The 25,117-nt window shown below is 39.6% G+C and overlaps 1 protein-coding gene across 1 annotated transcript in view; it reads right to left on the bottom strand.

The window, feature by feature from the left end:
• ndufs4 (NADH:ubiquinone oxidoreductase subunit S4) overlaps positions 1-24,712 on the bottom strand; it is a 28,160-nt gene extending 3,448 nt beyond the window's left edge. The window contains exons 1-4 of the mRNA XM_050051946.1: positions 24,559-24,712; positions 21,376-21,454; positions 2,306-2,478; positions 2,126-2,199 (exon numbers count right to left, since the gene is read on the bottom strand). Of these exons, the coding sequence (XP_049907903.1) occupies positions 2,126-2,199; positions 2,306-2,478; positions 21,376-21,454; positions 24,559-24,641 (409 nt within the window). The 5' untranslated portion in view covers positions 24,642-24,712. The remainder of the gene's footprint in view (positions 1-2,125; positions 2,200-2,305; positions 2,479-21,375; positions 21,455-24,558) is intronic.
• Between the last annotated feature and the right edge of the window lie 405 nt (positions 24,713-25,117).

Below are 25,117 nucleotides of genomic sequence, written 5' to 3'. Positions count from 1 at the left end.
ATAGCATGTCGTCCAAAATCATGAAAAAGTCATAGTATAGTATGTCGTCCAAAATCATGAAAAAAAGTCATAGTATAGTATGTCGTCCAAAAGCATGTAAAAAGTTATAGTATAGCATGTTGTCCAAAATCATGTAAAAAGTCATAGCATAGTATGTTGTCCAAAATCATGTAAAAAAAAAAAAGTCATAGTATAGTATGTCGTCCAAAATCATGAAAAAAAGTCACAGTATAGTATGTTGTCCAAAATCATGAAAAAAAGTCATAGTATAGTATGTCATCCAAAATCATGAAAAAAGTCATCATATAGTATGTCGTCAAAAATCATGAAAAAAAGTCATAGTATAGTATGTCGTCCAAAATCATGAAAAAGTCATAGTATAGTATGTCGTCCAAAATCATGAAAAAAAGTCATAGTATAGTATGTCATCAAAAATCATGAAAAAAAGTCATCATATAGTATGTCGTCAAAAATCATGAAAAAAAAAAGTCATAGTATAGTATATCGTCCAAAATCATGAAAAAGTCATAGTATAGTATGTCGTCCAAAATCATGAAAAAAACCTCATCGTATAGTATGTTGTCATAAACCATGAAAAAGCGTCATAGTATAGTATGTCCTCATAAATAACGTAAAAACGTCATAGTATAGTATGTCATCAAAAATCATGAAAAAAAAGTCATAGTATAGTATGGGTCCTTCCTTTTGCACAGTGATCCGGTTGGCAGTAGTAGTTCGGTAGGGAGAAAATAGTTCCCACATGAAACTCCTCACATCGAGGTCTGTGGATTATCCCGAGTAACCGAGTCATGATTTCTGGAAAGAGACATTGCTGTTGAGTTGAGTGTCATCTAGTTCCATTATATTGAAGAGCAGGCCGATATCTCCAAGACACAGCAACTCGCACCATAACAGTCTAGAGCAGTGATTCCCAACTGGTTCAGCCACAAGGTTCAGATTTGCCCTTAGTCATTAGTTCATGGTCCACACAGCTTAATATTTTCAGAGTCACACTTGTGTTTGGCCACATTGTTGAGCTAGTTTGCTGTCTCTGCTCAGCAGCTGTCTTTAGTTACTCACTCTACAGCAGGAAATGGCACTTTAAAATAAAAGTTCTGTGCAGGATATTCACTGTACTTAAAAATAAAGTCTATTTTTTACAAACTACACATTCACAAGTCACTTGTGGTCCATTTAGAAAGGACCCATGACCCCCTTTGACTGCGACCCACCAGTTGTGAACCACTGATCTAGACTGATTAATGGCACTACAGGTAAGGGGAAAAATATGTTTTGATTTTGGGATGAACTTTCCTTTTAATAAACTGTGAACATTTAAAACAATATTAATATCTCAAGATTAGAACGTCTGTTTGACAAAATGCAAAAAAATCCGAAAACTGATTGATCTCAAACTGCAGCACATCACATTCAGAAGGTTAAAGGCCAGTTGCTCTGTTATCCACCTTTTCATACTTAATTTACCACACTGAATTTACAAATTCAATGTGTAGGTCATTTGTTTATACACAGAAATACACTGCAGTCATTACTGTGTTATGTATGTAAGTTACATAAAAAAATAATGGTAGCTGTTGATGTAACATTATTATAAATAAAACAAAAGCTTCCAGTCACTATTCGGGATGGTCAAGCACTCCAGCGATGCTTTACGTTTATGTAAGAAGCTGTAACCAACTCTATTTTAGTTCGGGTCAAAGTTCACATTGATCCAGATTAAATCTAGTTACTCCTGCACCGAGCAAATCGCTCCCTGATGCAGTCGACGCAGCAAAACTGGCAACCACCTCACTTGTTATCAGCATTACAATCCTCCTTCTAACGACAGGAAATTACTACTGACGCTCCAAATAATGCGACTAATGCAACTAATAACAAATACAAATCTTTAAAATCTACTTAACTTTGTGTTCATGTAAGTTCTTACTTGTGTCTGTTCATTCTGCTGAATAAACTTTGGTACAACTTCAGAGATGGTGTGTGTCATTATTTTGCTGTCATTTTTAACTCTGATCTCATTGGCCATGATTAGTGGAGGCATTGTATTCACTGTTATGGCTGATGCTTCATCTTATATCTTGGGGAAAAAAATGTTGTTTTTTACCGTTTTTCTCAGCGAAAGCGATGGCGTCTTCCTTGGAGGAGAAGCTGAGCACCATGTTGGATAAGGGATCAGCCCTGAGAGGCATGAGAGATGTTAGCCACTCAACAGTCACACAGCTGAAGACAAGTATTAATGTTTTATGATCCAAATGCTAAACACTTAGAAATCGGAGGTTCTTACGTTGAGGCCCAGCCCATCAGCGGGTTCTCCCAGCGCTCTCGTGTATCAAAGTCCATCTTCCACTTTTTGGTGCTGTTGATTCCCGACTGCATGGCTGTTTTGGTGGGAACAAAGATGTGAACCTTGCGTGTTTTGATGTGCTCTTCTGGGACTCCTGTCAAAGAGGTGATGTCCTGAGGGACAGACAGAAACAAAGCACATCCTACTGTCAGTAACAGAGTTAATAAAAAATTCAGACTGGAGAATACCAGGAACAAATAAAACCTATATATACTTCAGCTGTCCATGACCTATGTTATAAAAAGTGCATATAATCAAGTGAGACCTCATTTGAACGCATTTAGGCCTCGTCCACACGTACATGTTTTTTTTTTGTTTTTTTTTTAAAACTGGGTTTTTCCTCCATTCTCAAAAAATAAATAAAACATACTGTCCACACAAGCACTGTCAAAAAATCAAAATAATAACAGAAATACACAATTGAAGCGCTGTCAAGAGCACGCCAAACCAACAGGCAACAATATAATTTTAATTCTGAGGGCACTGACAGACCAAGCTGACAGGTGGCTGTCGGACAATGTCGGGCCGTCAGTAAGTGTCTGGTGTCCCTAGGTTTTGCACTGTGTCACGCACCATTGCCACTCGTCGGCTTTTTTCTTTTTGTTCGGCTGATTTAGCATCATCAGACACCCTCGCTGAGAGAAATCACTCTGGCAGTTCAGCTCATCGCACAGGCAAAACAGAAGTGAAGAAAACAAACAAATGGCTAAAGAAAACTTCGGGTTTCCCTTTTTCAATATGAGTACAGACTAACGTGGCCTGCTGGTATGGAGAGTTATTTCCTATCACACAGGCGCAGAACGTACATGTGTCGTGGCCTTGTGGTGTGTTCATGTGCAACTTTTTGGCTGAGACACAGGCAACGTGTGTCGACGCAACAGTTGGCCTTAGTCGCCACTAGTTCTCTGATGACAGGTTGGTGTGCCTGGGCCTTAAGGCCATGCAAAGAAGAATATGAAGATGTGAGCCAATCAGAAGCCTGAAAATAAGCTATTAGCAGAAGGCTAACTGGAGCAATGACCTCCACAGCGCATTCTGTGACCTCTGTTCTTCAATATAGTGGCAGAGTAACCATATGTTTATGTGTAAACATGTAAGAAGTCCTGTTAACAAGGTAAGAACCTGGGCCCGTATTCACAAAGATTCTCAGAGTCCTCTCAGAGAGCTCCTAACTTAGCCTAAAAATTCCTAGCAAGGAATCTTAGCTTAAGAGTGATTCAGGAAGTTTCTGAGAGCAACTCTGAGCAAGGAGGGGACAGAAACTTTTATCTTAGTGAGGAGGTGTGGTTGACCCCGTTGCTAGGTATGACGCAGTCTTCTAAAAGCTGTGATTGGTTGTTACAAAAAGGAAAAAAGAAAAAAAAAGAAAAACAAATGCGCTCCTAGTAATGAATGGACAGTGAAATTAACCGATCTAATACTTAGACTGTATTAGAAATGTGTAGTCGTTAAAATAATTTTATGTCATGATGATGAAACTCAACAAAATTAGGCCTAAATTAATTGTTACACAGCTTCAAAATGTTTGAACGTACCTCATTCACATGCCGATTATTATATTGATTTGCTTATCGTTATGTTTACTCGCCATGCTGGTAATTTTACTACTTAATCTATTTGATATTAATGGTGGACGCAGACTCAGCTGTCAGCAATTACTGTGATTGCTGGCCTCCTTGTAAAAAGCGGTTTGATTTGGCAGAATGACCAAAACAACGAATGAAATGGAGAAAAAAAGAACGAGAAAGCCGAACTGGACAGAAGAGCAGTGCCTGCTGTTGGCACAGCTCGTGGAGGAGAACAAAGGAGTTTTAAGAGGGAAATTCGGTCCCGGGATCACGGCACAAGGGAAGAGGCAGACTTGGGAGCGCATTGCCCGACAAATCAATGCGTCGTTCCCTCTCCTTTTACGCACAAGCGATGAGTGTGAGAAGCGCTGGTACGTGCTGCAATCCAAAGCGGGCGTTATTGCGTTACTACGCTGGGTGGGAAAAGTAAGCTCATCCCTGATGAGGTCAACCACAAACATTATCCCTGCACGATCAAGCCGGTAGCGTCTTATTAAATCACTGTCGTTCAATATACGGAGAATATCTCTCCTTCCTCTCTGTCTTTCCGCCATCTTCTCTGTTTAAGACACTCTTAGGCTTCTTAAAAGTCCTCCTCCCTCCTCTTAACAGTTTTTCACCTTAGGAGCTCTCTTAAGGCCTAAGATGCTTTGTGAATAACTTTTATCTTACCAAGGGAAAATTCTAAGAAAAATCTTAGAATTCCTCGAATTCTAAGATTTTTCTTAGAATGACGTCACTAAGAGTTACTTTTAGTCTTAGGATTCTTTGTGAATATGGGCCCTGGACTATTTTGGTCACATCTGCCATGCACAAAATGTTGCCTCATTTGTGACACCTCACAAAGGAGATAATAGCGCATACGCTGACGTCTCAAGCTGAAAACTATTTACCCTGTCTACACGTCAACACTGAACATCTTCACCCTGGATGGAGTTTGACAACAGTTTTCAGTGCTTTAAATGCAGTTAGCCTGAGAACAAAAGGCCTAAATGCATAGAAAAAGCTGCATTTTCAAAAACACCTTAACGGTACAAACACTTAAATGCTGATGCGATGTGAACCCAGCTACTCATTTGCAAACAACTTTACAAACTCAGAAACATATTGTCCAGTAAAGATCAATAAATTTACGATGAATGCCTAATCATTATAAAATGTGTACTGAGTAAATGATTTATGGAGAACAAGTCAGTGCCACCATCTGTAAGCGGCAAAACACAGAACTCACAGGGTTCAAATGAGCAGTCAAAACTAAAAGCAGTCAGAGCTTCTCATCCATGCTACCATGTGTATGAAAATGACAAACTGACATGTTCTTGGTTGCAGAGCAGCAAGAACCGTTCTGACTTTCATTTGACTTTGTGACTGATGTCTTTTTCTTCCCCTACAAAGAATAAGAGTTCATGCAAAGATATATGTGTGTGCGTTTGTAGAGAAAGGTCATCTGACAGTTAGCTCGCAGGTGTTGTAAAATACAACTTGAAGCCCTGACAATGTGTTCTTGGTGTCAGAAAAATAAGGTTAGGAAAATGTTCAGTGGCTATAAAAAGTACTTTATGTTTTATACTTTTGTACTTCACATCGATCTGTAGAGATTTATACTCACTTTTAAATATCGGGGTCAAAAATAGCTCAAGTACATCTTCAGTGTCAGAAAAGCAATAAAACATGAACGCTTTTTATAGACGTTGTAAAACAAACAAAAGAGTTTGGATTGTGTTTTTATTGTTTCTGTGATCTGATGTTCACTCTGTGGGCATATTTGTCTCTGCCAGCACAACTGTTGCAACTACAAATAAATCTTTCCTACGCTTCGACCTGTCAAAGTTGTGCTGTAATTTTTTCTTTCTTGATATGTTGCTTGTAAATGTCCAACAGTGTTAAATGGGCTGAATACTGCTCTGAGGCAACAGTTCATTAATCACAGTTTTGTTTTTTAGACAATTTCAGAGTAACAGCCTAATAAAAACAAGAATAAAACATAGCCTACATATGTGGAAAGGCCCATACTGGATTCAATGGACGTATATCGTATGTTAGCCATCTTTATGCTGTTATTCGTACTGTTTTGCATCGAGGTGGATGAAATTAATGCCTAATACTTGAGGTGATTTATTCCAGACCATCAGAAAGTAGGCCAGCGCGACAAGAGGAGGAGGAGGGGCCTTCGGGCGTACTAAATGCATATTCCTGAGCAACTGGAGCCCCTTCAAGCTCCTATCAAGGATCTGGTCCAATTCTTCAGGGAATTAGCAAACAAGCAATGGGAAGTCGGCGACAAAACACAGACGAACCTCCCAGCACGCAGGCACCAGCCACCCAAGACTGAGGGCTTTCCAGGGCGCTCTCCTTTCAATACAAGAATTTTACACATTTCAATGGCCATTACAACTTCAAAGAATCAAATTTTCATCATTGTCTGTCATCTGCCAGTTGATTTGTAGAAAGGGGGTCGTTTTGCATGAACCCCACACAAAAGCCCGCCTTTCCTTTGGCAAAGGAGCTTCCAATGGTATTTAAGCCTTGTAAATTACAGGTCCAACTGCTAAACTACTGCTCGTTTCAGTGACACATCTTTTGCCATGCTCAGAGGCAAGACCAGACTGAATTTAATCATAAACAAGATCTGCACATTGAAAAGATTGTTAAAATGAAAGGGAAAAGACGAACAAAGGGGAGGGGGGGGGACTTCACAAGTGCTTGGTAATTATTTCCGGCTGCCCTATCTACTTAACCTTAACAATTCCTTCTTGTCACAGAGAGGAGGAAAACATGTTCTCTTCACCCAAAGGGGGGAATGGTGGACGGTTCATGACACAATAATACACAAGACAGTGTGAGAGAGCAGCAAAATGAGATGCCAGGGTTTTTTTTTTTTTACTTGGAGTCTGCAGCAGGTGATCAAAAATGTTTTAAAACATTGCTTTCTGCAGGAGTTTTTATTTTTAATGGATTATGTTCAATAGATCTGTACTCAAGAGGTAAGAAAAACTTCCTGAGAGTTTTGGAGGAAAGACAAGAACCATTAAAATACTTTGTACACAGTGAACCATAGCACATTTGCAGGGGGGGGGGGGGATCATGTACAGAAAGTACTGTTTGAGTTGAGGTAAATCAAATTTGCAGTCAGAAACATTTAGCAGTTCTGTGGTCTGGTGTGTTCTGGGGGATAGTTGCATGAAAATCCCTCCCAGAGACGCATTAGAAATTATACCTTTGGGATTAGCAAGGCCAGACTATGGTTACGCGTATGTACGTTACATAAACCATAACTGACACATGAGGCCCATGTATGGTAAACTGGCGCAATAATTTGTCCAGATGTAGCAGGCCTTAAATCACATCTTAGGCGTGGATGAGCACAAAAGGTCCTTCATGAATGAGGGAGGATGTGTCAAAACAAAAGCTCTGCCAAATCACTGAAAACACTCTGCTCATTATCTGGCATTGTTTGCAAAAATACGAGTCTAGACTTCTATGATACTTGCATGCATTACACTGAAAGCTAGGAGGGTTATCGGCATAACAGGCTCACCCACAATACCCGGATTCACAAAGGGAATGATTGTGGCTGGAATGTGGTGTGTTCCCAGGAAGACTAGAGAGGGCCATCACAAAAGGAAAACCCACACGGTGGGCACTTTTTCTTCAGCCATGTACAGGAAGCAAAATGAGAACTATCAAGTTTGACACTATTCACAGGGCCTTCACGGGGCCCTACAATACCTGGCTGGGCAAGCAGAATGCCGGGCTTAAGAAAGGGGGGAAAAAGGCTGGCAAAGTCTCCGTCACGTGAAAGCGTGTCGATATTTCTGACACCTCCAGGCTACGTGCCAAATAAAGAGCATAGTGGCTTGTCGCTGTGGGGCCGCTGGGCCCACCAGAATGCTGAAGGCTGGTACCCCTAATGCTCCAACAGAGATCGAGGACAGAAGATTTCTGTGTAAACAAGATTCAACGATCTCGATATGCTCAAGTGGTGAAAACTAAAGGAAATAACGAGACATCAAAAAGCAAGAATAGTAAAAAGAAAAGTTTTTTAAGGGCAGAGTTGCCTCTAAATCAAAACATTTGTGGAATAAATTGTTTTCAGATTAATGTGAATAAAACAGATTTTTCCATCTTGATATTAATTTCTCCATTTACGGAAGTATCCTTCATATTGTTAAAGGAATACTTCACTTAGAACATGACCATTTGTATATCAATTAGTCATGCGTGTTACTTTGAATTTGTGAAGAAAATGTTTTTCCTGCATGCCTCCACGGAGAACTGCGAACATATTGATATACTGATTGATTGTGGTCCCTGTTTAACAACAGCATAACTAAAACATCTGTTTACAAACTCTCACACAAGTTGTGCAGTGTAATCCAAGACTCATTTATCCAGTTGTACGATCTGTACTTTCAAAACACATACATTTTCACTAACATACCCTAGTATGTAGGAGTCTGGCTTTAGAGAGAGCATGGATAAGTTCCCCATTCAGATTAGTTTTACACAATAAAGTTTTAGCAAAAATGCATACGACTGAATAAATGATACTTGGATTATACAGCACAACTTCTGTCAGAGTTTGCAAAAAATAGACATATCAATATGTTTACTGTCCATAGAAGCATGCCAGAAAAATACAATTTTCTTCACGAATTCAAGGTAATACAGCATGACTAACTGACATACAAATGGTCATGTTGTGGGTGAAGTATTCCTTAAACAGGCTCAGGTGTGGATCATGAATAAAGATAATCGGACTGAATTTTTTTTCACTTCATGTAAGCTTAGGCTGATATTTTATCCAAACCAATTAAGCAGTGGATGACGACTTTTATCACATTTTGCAAATTGCACTATTTGGCTCTCTAGGCTAAGCTAAACAATGTACTGCCATGGATGGGGGCTGCAGCTAAACTATTTTATCCACCTAAAGTCAATATCAGTTTGGGCGTACGTCTTGAATGTACATTTGCCTCATATTACGAGAAAACTTGGTGGAGTGGGCAGATTCAAACGTCTGGACACAGGCAAAGAGTATGTTTTATTTTGAATATTTCCACCACTTTACCTTTTATACTAACTGATGGAGGCAGAGAGATCAGCAACTCCAGAGTTCTGCAAAGTGTTTTGTCAAAGGAGTCTGGTGGTTTTGAAATGACTGCTTCAGTTCCTCATCGAAAAGGGCTGTCTGAAGGCGAGGTAAGGTGGTTAAAATACTCTAAATACAGCGTAGACTTACACTGATATCGACATTATAGGTGGTCATTTTCTGAGTTGGCAAAATAGCAGCCAACTGAGCCTGCATTTCCTCAGCACCGTTTCATTTTATGTACATGATACAGGGTTTCGTGCTTGGAAATAATTGTAAGCAAACGTCGTGAGTCAGTCCATTTCTCCACCAGTATTGGAGACTTCTTGAGCAGAGTACAAAGTACTATTTCTTTAAGAGTTGACCAACAACCTGTATCACTGCATAAATCTCATCCATGCTCGACAAAAATATCGTAGCCATTTTCCTGGTTCTGGCAGGGGGGTGACATCCCTATTCTTAACCTCACCTACAAACCTCTGATTGGATTGTGTTCGTCAAACCAGGGAAACGGCTGTCAATGAGCACAACACCGGACCAAATCTTCCTGTAAAACAGAATGTGTTCTTCACTGGACTTCACTAAACTGTCCTCCAGCCACGACTGTCTCCAAATACATGTTGTCAGTTCTGGATGATTTGCAGGTGAATGCTCACATTTCCTGCAGTGAAAAAGTGGTTTGCCAGTAAGAAGAAAATCCCTAAATAATGAAAACCAGACTGTATCACTAAATCACTTTTGGATGCATCTTTTGAGAACATGATTACGTAAAGCAACACAAATCACATAAATGTTTTAAACCAGACAATTTTGATGAAAATATCGACTGCATAGAGAGGTTTGAACAGCGGTTCATACTGTGGTACTTGGGGCCAGCGGGTTTGGAGAAATGCAGACGAGGACCTCATCTTCTGAAAACATTACTGTTCATTCACTTAGTGAATTGAATAGGCCTGTCTTTTTCACTCAATCACTTGATACTCCCTTGGTGCGTACTTAGAAAAAGAGGATTATTCTAAACCTAAAATAAACCATAAAGAGGAAATTCACATCTGTTCTTGCAATGATCCTGGACGGCTCAATTATGATCAGCTCTCCAATAAACCACAGACATTAAACTATGCGAGACAGATGTGAAGTTACTGTTTTGACTTGTAATAACTCATTAATTATTTAAGTCAGTTAATGAAGCAAAAACACCAAACATTCTCTTGTTTCTGCTTCTCCAGTGTGAGGATTTGCTGCTTTTATATCACTGGGAACTAAATATCTTTTGTTGTATTGTCCTGTGGGGCAAAACAACACATTTAAAAGACATAACCATGGGTTTTTCACTATTTTCTGACATTTTATGGCCACACCAAATAATCAATTAATCAAAAATAATGATCTACAGAGGAATTAATAATGAAAATAATCATTAGTTGCAGACATATGCATCTTCTAATCCTGGAGGAGCAGCCTGGATACAGGGTCAAACTATCTAAACACGCTGGTACTGGTGGTCCTATTTTTAAGACTTGTTAGGGTTTGCAAATCTAAACTGAGGCACAGAGTGTATTTTCCTGTTAGTACAGTAACCAAGCAGACAAACAAATAAACAAATAAAGGATGTCTGTGCATGTCTGACTCAGACAAAACATTTCTAGCGTCACTACAACACTGTTATGGGTCATGGTGGACACCGTGACAGCCGTGACAAGAGTACAGTCCAGCCTATCTTAGCACGAACACCCGTATGCCAAAACTGCAGCTCGGCAGCCAGGAGGGGTCATAAGGTCAGCCGAGCTGAATCATGTTGAGTCAGCATGTGGTGAAAGCCCAAACACATCACCCTTAACCCCCCACTGTCCAGCCCACAACCAGACCAAGAGCCTCACTCATCAGCCTCTGCCGGTTCCCACCTTCAGACGTCTTTGAAGTGGAGAAAGCGTGCCAATTACTGATTTGACATAGGGGGGCGTCTCTAATAGAAACAAATATTATGTTGCTTCCTCGTGTGTGGAAGTGGTTCAGCACTGGAGAACGAGAAGCAGCTGGCATGAGGGTCATCTCGAATCTCACATTACACATACCGGCAATCGAAAAAGAGAGGACAGAGGAGGGGTCATTTATGCATATGGTGGATAGAGACACAGTCATCTGTGTGTGTGTGTGTTGTACAACATCTCAAAGAAACCATTTACAGTGTGCTTTAAAAAATAACCTCAAGCTTTCATGATTTATCAAGCAAAAATGCCAAACAGTCTCAGGGTTCAGCTTGTCAAATTTGAGGCTATGCTGCTTCTTTCTGTTTTAATTGTAAACTAAATATCTTTAAAGTTTTGGACTGTTAGTCATACAAAGCTACCAATATGAGGACGTCCCCTTAAGATCTGGGAACTTCTTTGAAAAGCATCTCTTATGCTATGAAACTGAAAATACCAAGATACATAGAATAATAAAAAAAAATGGACTTGTGCATCAGGAGGAGTGTTTCAATTAGTTCCACCTTCATCTATATGAACAGATATCTATGTATGCATGCAGAATCTGTGGGTGACTAGACAAGGCTTTGGTATCAGAGGTGTTCTGGTTTCGGTTTGTAGTCTGAGAAGCATTGACCAATCACATTTAAATGGCTGGTTAACAGTCTGTGAGAAGAGGCGGGACAGATTGGCCGAAATGCAATTTCTCAACACACTTGCTATTGTCTGACAAAAAGTTAGTTTTATATTAGCCTTTTTTGAATTTATTTGCAATCACATGCAAATATCTGCTTTTGCAGAGATTAGCCGAAATGACAGGCACATGGAAAAGGAAGTCTTGGCCTGGATATCTGCCGGCTACACCTGATCAGCCTGAAATATTGGCCCAGCTCAGAGGACAGCTGATGGGTTCTGAGATTGCTTCTACCTTGGCTATATTTAAACATTCAAAGCAACCAAACCAGTGAACGCACATCGGGGTGATGCATTTGAATGAGCATCACATGTTAGATGTGTTTTCATTTGCATCCTTTACATCAATGGGGGAACGCAGACACACTGTCCTAGTCTTACAGGCAACACTCTCTTTATGTTGCTGCTGTCGCTAACCAGAAAACCTGCAGGTGGGTCTTCGGGCTCTGGTGTTTCATTTGCTAACGCCATATCACAACTGACTCACTGATCTACCGATTGTACTAACCTCAGCACATGTTCCTAAAGGCGTATGGCTGGAACTTTCCACTTAAATCTCATGCGTATGAGCATTGGTTCCACATTACATGCATCAATCTACATACTGTATATTCTGCATGTGGCAGTGTGCACTGAACCGTGACTCCCGTGCCATGACAGTACAGTACAAATACACACGCCGTTACAGCCTTCATTGATCATGACAACAACCATTAGTAAATGGTGCAACATCACAAGTTCCCACAGCCCATGGAGATGTCTTGATTTGCCTGAATAACAGTACAAAATCAAAAAGATGTTCTGTATACTATTACAGATGACTGACAAAAACAAACAATATTCACATTTATAAAGCTTGAACAAGAGAATTTGTCTCACTTTTGCTTAAAAAATGTCTATTAATCCATAATCAAGGTTGACGATAAACTTTCTGATGATCAAATTACAAGTGCTCAAGTTGTGAAATTAAAAATGTATGTTAAGTTTTTCTTGTCACGATAACCTACAATAAAATCGTTACATTAGAAACCAGACTTACGAGAGTGCAAGACACCAAAACTAGTTTGTAAAATTAGAAAAAGGGCCTTTAGCTTCCAACTAGCATGAATAAACAGAAGTGTAGGCAAACAGAAGTAGCAAGCCCTTTTTTATCCGCTCTGCAAACACAACACTTAGCAGCTAGACACTTCCTAAAACTAGCCAGCACTGACAGGGCTGAGGAGTCCTCTTAAGAGGCTTAGTCTCTATGGAAGAGAGTGTTAATGAATGAAATACTATTTAGTGGATGATACATAATAAAGCCTCTTGTCTGGCACTCTTCAAAGACCAACATCCTCTGACCCACTACTCCAAACTTGAGCCGAGAGATTTTTTTGCATAAGTGCGCCGTATGAGAGGGCAACCAGACAAAACAGACACTTAAGTTGTCTATGTGCGAAGGAGGGAGGAAGGGTAGGAGAGGAGGATGAGAGGGAGAGGAAGGGGGGTGGGGTGGTGAATGTGGTCTGCTCCACTGTAGGTCACTGTGTGTCTGAGGCTAGACAGGCTTAGAGAATATACACCCCTGTACTGCAGACTTAAACTGCTTGTGCTAAATATATCCTCATAGTTGGGATGGCTGGATTTTTATTGTGGTGCTTTGTCTTCGTTGTCCTACACGCTTATTTTCTTGCAATTGCCAAACGTGAAAGCAAATACCTGCTTGAGGTCGCAGTGGTTCAGGGTGCTTTGCCCAATGACACACTCAAAACACATTTAATTCTGCGGAAATTGAGTTCTCAAGTGTCACACGGCAAACTGGCGTGTCCAATTGAATGGCTCTGACTGAGACTATCGTGTGTTAACCGGCTTCCTTTGAGTGACTTCTGTATCAGGGAATTTTGGAATATCTCTACATGATAAATCTTCACTGACACACTTAGGCTCTTTCAATCTGATTTCAATTTAAGTCTTTAAAAACAACCAACAACCTACCTTCAGACTCAACAGCGTTAACGCAATCAAACCCTACATCTTTTGTCCAGATGTGATGTTACTTGCCAAGCAAGCACTGTGCTCTAAATACGCAAGAAACCAAAGATTTCAGATTAGCAAACTCAACATGCCAAGCATCAAATGGTCCTACCAATTTAATACGGTCTTCCGTTCCTCGTCTAACTCCCTCCCACCCCCTCGATTCCCCACACTCTAATAACTGTCCTCCTCTGTCTCGTAAAACCCCAGTGCCTTTAGAGAACTCTATAACAAGGCTTCACAAGCGCTTTAAGATTATGGTGTTGTCTTTATGTGGAGAGAGGGAGTGCACTTGGCCACGGCTGGAGCAGGAAGAGGCGCTCAGACACTCAGGCATAAGTGGGAGATATTATATTAGTGAATATTGAAGCAGCTGCTAAGGTTATAACCGCAGTTGTTTCTGCAGAGGGCCAGAGAGTAAAGCGAAGGCCTGACTCTAATTGAAGGAGGTCGCAGACATTCCGTGTAAAGCCGTGTATCAGTGGCCAGCCAGCCGGACCCTGGGAGCTGCCCAGCATGCTTAATCAAACAGTAATTACAAACAAAAGCAGGTCGGCATGGGCACTGTGGGGAACAGCTTTGGGCACTGGAGCTCCATCACGCAGGTCTTTTTATTTGGCATTATTTCTGAAATACAGACAATGCCTGCAAAGTTGTGCACCAAACAAATCTCAAACTTTAGGCAGGTTTGTCATTTTATGTGAGCTTTTAAATAGGAGGAAACAGATGAAAACAGTCGAGATACACAGTAGAGCTGCAATAAACAATTGTTTTCGTTACTTAATCTGCCATTTACGCTTTTAAAAATCGATAAATTGTTCTGTCAGACAAGAGTCAAAAATGGCCATTGCCATTTCCTAAAGCCTTTGGTGACTTCATCAAATGTGTTCGGTCCGACCAACAGTCCATAACCCAGAGACACTCAATTTATCACATAAGACAAAAAAAAAAAGCCACATAAATCCTCATACTTCAATAGCATGAACAAGGGAAAGTCTTTTACTTGGAAAATGCCTTTAAACTTGAAATAATTGATTTTTCTTGCTACTTGGGGGTTAAAGTTGATCTGATTGACTTTTTGGGCTGTGCCCCACGCAGAATTATGTTAGTTGAATCAGATGTGGCTGTGAAATACACTGAATAGTTGACTAAGGGGGTCACCAACTGATAATTTGAATCTTCAACTTTCAGGGGGCAGCTCTGCAAACTTGTTCGTAAAGATACGGGGTAACATTATCATTCAGTTTTTTTATGTGTCCACTATTCCATCTCCTTTTAGCTCGGGCTTTTGTCTCCACTAACTTCTGAGAGAATTATCTAGTTCTTAATCTGCAAAAACCTCTACAATGTTCACTGCTGTTTGTTGCCTTTATCTTTCTGGACAGGTAGCAAACATGGGTTTTTACAGCGCTACTGCTGAAAACAGGTGTCTGTTGCTGCTGGAAATGACACCGATGAGAGTTGTGAAAGTGAACCATAACAGTAACTTGACAGAAAACCAAAACAATGAGCTGAAAGACGCCAAAAAGCTCAGAAGGGCAGAGTCGGGTGATACTGCTCACTGCGAGGGTATATCACTACAAGCCACAGTCATTTAATCCATTGTTATTAGAAAAACACTGATTATAGCTACTTTAATGACTAATCAAAACCCATTATTTTCCTGTACGCAGCCTTCAGTGAAATTGTTAACAAATGCCATCAAAAAGCCTATTTACTGGATTAGTTCACATTTTTGACCCACAGGAGAGTCTTGCCCTTCATAGCCTAAATTTGCCTGTAATGGAGATGGCCAAACAAACTGAAGAGACGCAAGTTCCTGCAAGGTTTGCATTTTTTGGGACAGACGAGAACTAAGGACAAGATAATGAGTGTCACACAAACATTCAGACAAAGTTTTTGGAGTGAATTCAAAATATCATTTACCCAGGCCAAAATGCAACCTCATCTAAATGAGGTTATTCAGAAATGTTCACCATACAACGAGCGGCACACCACAGTCTCCTCGGGCTGCTCGAGAGAGACAGCGTGCGAACCCAGCATAACCTCTCAGTGGATCGAGACCTTTGTTTGATTGGTCTAACCAGAAAGCAATTCACACTTATTGACAGCCTGATGAATGACTAGCGTGCTGACATACGCTGAATGCCCAAAAGGGAGAGTGCTCTCATTGCCCTCTTCCATGTGAGATGGAGACCACTGTACTGTAAACAGCTGAGGGCCTCTCTTTTTGGCCTGTCTGGGTGAGCATTAGAGTACTTCCCGCCGTCGCCAGCAACAGCATGCCACAAAGGAACCTCTGTGGCTGACAACACTGAAGTGGCCACTGTCTTTTTCATGAGTCTCAGGGTGTCTCACAAACTTTTTTCCATGCAAGCTTCTTTTCTTTCACCCCCTCCCCATTTTTTAGAGGCCCTTTTTTTCCTCTCCTCTGCTGTTCCTCTCAGTGGCCCCTACTGAGAGGACAGAGACAGACACTCCGCCCAGCCAAAGGTTTGTCTGCCAGTATGGTCAGCTTTGGTCTGGAACAAAAGCGCACTGACGCTGCCCACACACAGCAAACCCCCCCCAAACAAGTCCACAACAGACTCCCACATTCTCCCCAAACTCCCTCTTTCTCCGTTATCTCCTATCTTCTTCGTCTTTTAATGACAAAGCGTTCACTTCAAAGGTCCTTCTTTGTTTTGTACAGTTAGTACATTGCTAACCTTGGCCGCTTCAAATGCATGCTTATTGCTGTTTAGGCTGCGCTTCACAACTTAATGAAAAGAGGCACCAGGGACTCTGTCTGATGAAATATAAAGCTAAATACAGCTGTACCTCATAATTCATAGAAAAGGTCATTCTGACTTCATAGTCACCCGCTGACCTGTGAACTAGCTTTGATTACATGTTTTTGGACTGAAACCTGTTTTCCAAATGCTTTTGGAGCTACAGTGTGCCCGAGCCACACTAGTTGACAAGTGTAAGACCGCAAACAGAATGTCACGAAACAAAGCCACACATGTAGTCTTCAACTGCTAGGTAAAGTGGGAAAAATACAGCATTTTAGCTTCAAAGGGATTTTACCATAAGGTACATTTACATGCACTTCAGTAACTGGATTACAAGCGGCTTTCTCCAGTTACTTTCTTGAACATCATGTTGTTCAAACCTAATTTCCCCAGCAACATTTTCCTGGAGAAAGACGATTTCTTCGTGTTTAAGTAGCACAGTCCCAATTAACTCATTTTTGTTCATCAATTAATATTATGTGAAAAAATGCCATTCACAATTTCACAATCCAAAAAGCCAAAGATATCATTTATAATCATGGAGAAAAGCATTAAATTATGCAATGGAAAAGCAGAAACTAGTGAGTATTTGGAATTTTTGCTTGGAAATCAAACAAAAACAATTAATTGACTATCAAAATAAATCTTTGATGAGTTGATTGACTCACTGATTAATCAACTAATCATCATCATGAATGACAAAGAGTCCCTCCAGGATTTCACTGGCTTTTTTTTTTAATTGTTGCAGTCTAAAATGCATGACTCCACGACAGCCTTTCTAAAAATGTGCAGTGTACACTGTGATGTTTTTAAGCCGTTTTTTGGTAATGAAACTGCGGGAGCAAGTGAAAAAGGCAAAAATAGTTGCAATTTTTTTTTTGTAATATTCATTAAAAATCAAAGGCAACTTGTTCCAGTGATGATAAAACCATTCTGTTATGAGTTTGTGATTTATACTACATTAATAACCACTAACCCTGCACATTTAATCTAACTCACCTCAATTCTTTCAGCGCGTGTAACAGATCTGGATGTGACAGCCTCTGTCATTGTGACTTGTCTTGTCTGTTGTCAGTACATTTCAGCCATTCCCTGGGTGTGCTTTGCAGCACAACATTTTTAAGTCAATCAGTGTCATTTGTGTTCCACCACAATGTCGCACGAGGTGTACACAGTTTACCCCAGCTTTCCTGCAGAACATCAAGGTATTGCCTTGTGTGGTCTCTAGCAGTATTTTTTGTTGGAAAATGTGAGACATTAGTGTCGTACAGGTATGGATCTTCACAACCAGAAACAAGGAAATGAGTTTGGTGACGTTATGCAGGGGACTGCTAAGACTGGTGAAATTCACGGGAAGCTACGACGATGATTGGTCAAATTTGCAAAAACACTGTGGTGATCGGACAAATTGCAAAGTCAGGCAGAATCCACAGCAACAAGTCACTGCAACAAATGCACACTGTCCAAACACTTGATTTAGTCCTCATAAGCTTGATATAAAAGTGGTAACCCTTCTTGATAGGGACAGGAAGAATCTTTTAAAAGCGTCGCAATTGTCTTTTCAACTATTTAGCATCAATGTACAAATCACTGCCTACAGAAGTGTTACCACATGTGTGGCAAAAAAAGTTGTGCTGAGCCTTTTACAGATGCAAAGAGAGCTGCACGAGGTCTGATAAATTACTTCAAGTGATGTAACTGAAGTTGGGGATGAGGACTACGAGTTTGAAAAATTAAACTCATTTTTAAAAATGAGGTCACCATACCTCTGTAGCCCACTCATCATCTCTGCTTGAGGCTAGCGGCTCAAGGCTACATTAGTTGCCAATAGCATTTCACAACTAAATGTCAGGCAGTCAAGTTGTATTTGTAATGTAAGCAACTGGATGGCAGGTTTTGACAAAGAAGAATGCGCAGAATTAAAAAAACAACATTTCTGGTTCTGCTGCATCAATTTTTTAACCGTGAATCCAACAATGTTCTAAAAGTGCTGCGGAGTAGTCTGAATGACTTTCATCACTGAGGAGTAAAGACAGAAAAAATAACAGCTGCAATGCTTAAGAAGACGAGAGAGAATAATTCTGGACAAAATCACCAACTGAACTAGATAATAAGAGAACCAAAGGCAAGATTAAGCTAAATGTAAGCTGCCTTAGGGACAATAGAGCACAGATAACTAACTCCAATCTGTGCGCTCTAATTCACTGTAACAGTGACAGTGTGGACAAATTATGGATTCTTATGAGGACAAAACAGAGCTGGATAAAACCTGCACAGTATGCAAGATATGTCATGTCAATAGAGACAATGCAACTAACATGCATATCAGTCTGCTCTTGTTGTTGCCAAACAAAGACCCCTCGAGCAAATGTCAAAGCTTTGACACCTCTGGCTACATGTTTTCATTTCCTAAGTGTTTACTATACAAACAAGCGTTTTAGCACAGTTTCAGAAATGACCTCTGTCCATACTACCATGCCTGAAAATGCATATTACATGACCATTCATGTAAACTGGGAATGCATGTACCAGTGTAAACTAGTGTTGCATGGTATACCGGTACTAAAATAGTACCGCGGTACTAGAGTATTTCAAACGGTACTANGGTGGGACATTTGAGTTACCAAACCATGACGTCCGTACCGAGGTACTTACCTAACCATGATTTTTTTGGTACCGTTACAACCCTACTATTTATTGTTCTAAAGGTTTGTATCCAAAAGGACTTTTCCTTAGGAAAAGTACCGAAGAGTATCGAAAAGTATCGAAATTCATATTGGTATTGGTACCGAAACAAAGATTTTGGTATCGTGACAACACTAGTGTAAACAGGGAGCAGATTGTCTAGTCTGTGGTTGGTTGCTTAATTACAGAAAATACTAGAGAGGAACAACAGTATTGGCGAAAAGTAAGACCAGAGATTTCTTTGCTTGGACCGAAGACGAGGTGGTCGAGATGGCAGAAAACATAGATTGTGAGTCACTGCAAAGGAGTATGGCGAAATATTACAGCGGTACTGGGAGCATTATCCATCACCAGAGGAAGGTATGGTAAAGGGAGGAATACCCAAACAGCAAGGATGACATAACACAAAGCATGACTTTTGACAAAAGGTGAGAACTAGCTTAAATGTTTTGACTTGACACGTCCAGACTGAAGACCAAACCAAAAAGGGAACATCGGTGTCTGAGCCATTGTTTTCAAAAGTCTCTGTTTCCACCAGTCCAGACTAAAATGCAAGCCCAGACTTTTCAAACTAAAACAGAGTCAGCAGCGCTTTTAAAAGTCTCAGTGTTACAGGTTTGAATATGCCAGAGTGGTGTGGATGCTAGATGGAAACGTAGCAAAAAACATGCGTTTTAATATTAAAGGATAATAGCGTGGATGTTGCCTCAGAGCAAAATAGATCACTAGCATTATGGTGAATGATAACTGCCTCTATCAAAGCACTGATAACCCGGGTTTAGGCTTCGTGTTGTTCACATTCAAGCTAAGATACAACTTACACTTTATGGTGACACACACACACACTATAACAGCAATACCCTCATTCTTTCTATTGTATTGGTGGATATTAGTAACTGTGCTATTGTTGTATCACTATAAACATGGAAAATACTTAGATCCACGAAGATCCATTAAAAAATACTCTGTAATCAAAATAACCTGGAGATTTCCATCCTCTAGTCTTTGCCAATGGTCACTGTCTCTTGAGTAGATGGTTTGTAGATATAACCTGTCAAACTGTGAGTTGGAAATGTGTAGATGACCTCAACCTCAAATCTATTATGCTCTTGCTCTGAAAGAATATGATCAAAAAATAGCAAACCAAAAGCCGAAGGTTACACAAGGTTAATGTTATTTTTTTGTTAATTTTTTTTAGAGTGGTGCTGATTAAACTTCATAGTAATTCTGTTGTTGGCTGAAGTTTGTGGTACGGTTAAAAAATACTGCACTGTACTGACACATATTTCAATATCTAGTGTGATTATTATATTGTTAGATGGGTTAGGGCTGCAACTATCTATTATTTTTTATTGTTGATTAATCTGTCAATTATTTTCTCATTTAATTCATTAGTTGTTTGGTCTATAATGTCAATCGGTGTTTCCCAGAGCCCAAGATTATGTCCTCAAATGTCTTGATTTGTCCACAATCCAAACATATTTACTTTACTTTTATAGAGGAGTAAAGAAATGAGAAAATATTCATATTTAAGAAGCTGGAATCAGAGAATTTTTACTTTTTTTCTTTAAAAAACAATTACTGAAACCTATTAATAAAATATCAAATTAGTCAGAGATTACTTTAATAGTTGAAAACTAGTCAATGAATCGTTGCAGCCTTAGATATCGTGGACAAAGTTAACAAAAACGTCTGTAAAAGAAAACTGTAGATTGTGACCTGAGTGTACATGACTGAGCTGTACATTAACTGGTGGTATTGCCAGTGAAGACAATGCCATTAAATGTACAATATGAGTATACAGTCATTAATGATCATAAAGCTTTATACCATATTCCAGATATGTTGCTTTTTAAATTTAAGTTAAAGCTGATCTGAATTACAGTGGCATCAAACACTGTCATATTAAACTAGTTTTCCAACTAAACTCTATTTATGAAACTATTCACTTGTTAGAGCAACTTCTTAAAAACTTGCCATCAAAAGTTAGGAGGAGTGTAAATAGAGGATTAATGGGAGCTGCCAGCTCACACAGAACTACCAATGATAACTTTTGCCATTACCATCATATTGCTACAAAAGCCTACTGTCTGATACAAGCTCATTTTGGCAGCGGATTAGGAGAGTTCTTTAACTATTTTCCAGGAAGGTAATTAGAAGACAGTAGAACAGACAAACATCAATCTGTGTGTCACGTTGACCACTGAGGGATCCTTACCAATTTCTCATCAACAGTAATAAGTTGCGTGTCTTGTCCTGGTTTCTCTGCCAGCCTTGATGTTGATGTGCTTGTAGACCTGAAAACCATTAGATAGACATTACACGCAAAGCACGGACAGCCAAAGGCAGACAAAGAAGTAAATTAGACAAACACAAAGTTACACTCTGCAATCACTGACTATCTTGGAGGAAGCGATGGGGCGAGGATACAGTGAAAAGGAAGAGACAAGGAGGGAATCCCCCCCACCACCTATTACTTCTGTCTGGTGAATCTCTGGCAGACTCTCGCTCTCATCCTAATGACAGGACGTGCTTAATGTTGGCTGTGGTCAACTGTCAGGCGAGGACTGTGTAGCTCTTTGTGAATGTGCAGCCGTGTCCTGTCACAAAACAGCAATGTGCCATCATGGCTCAGCCAGCGAAGGGCTACTCCAGATAATCACATTCCAGATAATGCCCTGATAATTGCAATTTTGCATTTATTTCAAGTGTGTGATTTTTACACAAAGAATTCCCCCTACTTTATCTCAGATTTAAATTAAAATATATAAAAAAAGAAAATTAAGGACACCATTGTGACCAACACGATGGTTTCTGGCATAAACGTTCTACATTGATGGAATAAAAAAATATATGTATATATATATACATATACATATATATATATGTATAATAATTACAACTGTTTCTGATGAAGGTTGGATGACAAAAAGGTTTTTCAGTCATCAGATAATGATTGAATATTAATAGATAGTACTTCTGATAACTGACTATAAAATGTAGCCAGTTTAGTTTCTACAAAAAGCCAAATATTTGTTGGTTTTAGCTTCATAAATGAGAGCAGCTGTCAAATTCTTATATTTCATTGTATTACAAATTAAATGTTCTGAGCTTTTTACTGCTTATCAGATAAAGTGCATGGTTTCCAAGTTTATTTAAAATATTTGACAAAGCAAATATTTACTGAAAAGGTCAAAGAAAAACTGACTGATCAATCAATACTGAAAATAGCTTTTACTTTTACTGTTTTTTACTCTTCAAATGAGGACAATGTGCAACAGTTTACTTTGTTCAACTACTTATGTGCCTTTTCTGTTTTGAAATTTTTGTTTCAAAAGCCAACTTTCTTAGCCAATGACCTGTCTTATCAAATAAATCTGTCCATTTTTTCTCATCAGTAACTTTATGACCTCACATTAAGGCCGTGAAATTTATTTCTAGTGTGAAAAATTGAATTTTCAGTTGGACAAACCCATATATCCTCTGGTTAAGCAATGCAACCAAACCTAACATCTACTAGTTGATGACCTCATCTCGCACAATCTCTGACTGGAGAAGCTGAGGAGGCTATCACTTGGACTGTGCACAGAGAATGTTTCATGCTGTTTCATTCCGTAAGCAAAACCAAATGGTAAAGTAAGCAAAACTGTCTAAATACATGTCGTTCTGCAACATGCACTGGATCACAACTTATTAAACTTGAGTATGAAAAGCTGCCCTGCCTTAATGTTCACTATTCAAGAAACCTCTGTGCCTGACATAGAGCCACTTTGAGCTCCAAATGTTTAGGAAATTACTTTTCATAATCTAATAAAATTTCAAAGGCGTTCATTCAACGGTGGCAGGCAGGCTAATAATGCATGAAAGGTAAATGTCAGCTGACACCAACTGATGTCCACTTGGCCACATGCTTAGATAGAACTGAGACATAAAATAAAATACAATAATATTCCAAAGTCGATTATCAAATATTCAAAAATAATGATGAACTATTGTGGCTAATGTTTTTGCTATTGGTGCCCCCCCCCCCCCCCCCCATATCCCATCTAGATTAAAGACTGATTATGTGAGCTGCAAATAAAATCATTAGCAATGTTGATATCATGGCGAGGAAAGCAGGGGAGCAATGATCATTTCATTCAGCTCGCAAAATGAGTCAAACATGTTTAGAAAAGAACAAGCTTTATCAGATATTTAGCCTTTGTTACCAGGAAAACATAAAATTGCAGTAACAAACCTATTTCCTTAAATCCCAGGCAGTGTCGACTGTCATGCTGTTGTATCAGATCTTAAAGACTGTCGATCTCTAAGCCAGTCCCTGATAATGCAGATTCCTATTCTGTACCAATGACAGTTTCAAAGCAAATATACTTCTTATCATCACCTACTTGACAACTGACTATTGACTAAATAATGTCTATTTTTGCAGTAGCCTATATGTGCTATAAAAACTATAAAAGAAACTATAAAACATTGTGTAAAACTTTTTCGATTACTGTGGGAAAATGTTTGGAGCAGCACATGACTTATTTGAGCAGGAAACACAATGCATGAAGTAACATTACTATGAACAGAAGTAACTTCAAGGAATATATGACAGTTAAATGCATCTTGCTGATGAAATATGTTTGTGCAGTAGTGTGCAATTCACAAAATATGCTGGGTGTAATAACTAAGAAGAGTACCCTTACACCATCAAATGCAATATGTGTGCAAACCATGAATCAAATAGGAAGGAACAGAACATATCCATCAAATAATGGCATGTCTGTTATGGCAAAAAATGCATTGTGTCTAAACATACTAAGGATTGAATGAGTTGTGTTATTTTAATGCTAGCTATTAGCTTCCCTACAGCTGACTGTAAGGTTAGCTGTTAGGTTGGGGCTAGCTGTGTTGAGGTAGTCCGTGAAATTAATTTTTCCAGTCTGGTTTGCAATTAAATAAAGCTCCCGTCTCGCCGTATATTAGTCATGGTATGCAGCACATGTTGTACAGAGCAATTACAAACGTTTAATTGCGTTAGCTCCTAAACTGAGTTCTAGCTAGACCTAGCATTAGCTAATTACCTTGCTAGCCGAGTGTAGTAAGGACACGGGGTAACATCGACATTTGCAAACAGCCGAGTCACTTTAAAGACTAAATATAAGAGCAGTGAGGTAGTTAAGTGTATAAACTCACACACTGTGCCCAAAAGAGAGCGTAAAACCTCTAGCATGAGTTATTTCAGCACTTTATGCTTTGACGCTTGCTAGCTTACATCACTCTCTAGCCTGTGACATGCCACACACACGGCCTGCTTGCTTCGTCTTTAGCCGACTTGGAGTAAAATAACTCAAACAGAACGACTCACAGTAACACACACCGATATAAAACCAATAAACAATCAATGTGTAATTACCTGATGGGATTCAGGGCCAATCTATAAGCAGCATTGACAACAGATAAACGTCCCAAACCGAGAAGTGACATTGAGGACGCCATGTTTGTTGTCAACAATGTCGTACGGAGTCCGCGAAGGTACAAACAGAGCGAGCGGGTGACGGAGACAGCTGGCAAAGATATGGAGGACTGATGCCAGCGGCTAAAATTACTTTACATGGATGCGTTACATACAGCGGGACATGTCCAGACAAATCTGGGGTCTATTTACGCCGCGGATGTTTGTTTCATATCACAAATAACGATGGGGATGGTGTTAATGGAGAGAAACTCAGCACATCCAGAGGAATTAGAAGCTCATTTCCCATCTTATAATTATTATTTCCTTCAGATTTTGCTTGATAAGATTATAAGTTGGCAAAACTATGGTTCAAAGACAACTCATGGGTTTATTAAGCATGGTAAAATGTCCCATATTTACATTCTTGTTTAATGGTTTTGATGAATTGATTCAAAGGGTCCTTCCAAATGCATCCTATTCACAGTGTGGGTTTAAAACACCACTGTTTAACATTTTA

Source organism: Epinephelus moara, chromosome 8, assembly GCF_006386435.1.
Source record: "Epinephelus moara isolate mb chromosome 8, YSFRI_EMoa_1.0, whole genome shotgun sequence".
In the NCBI taxonomy this organism is placed as follows: Eukaryota; Metazoa; Chordata; class Actinopteri; order Perciformes; family Serranidae; genus Epinephelus; species Epinephelus moara.
This window is presented reverse-complemented; position numbering and strand designations above follow the sequence as displayed.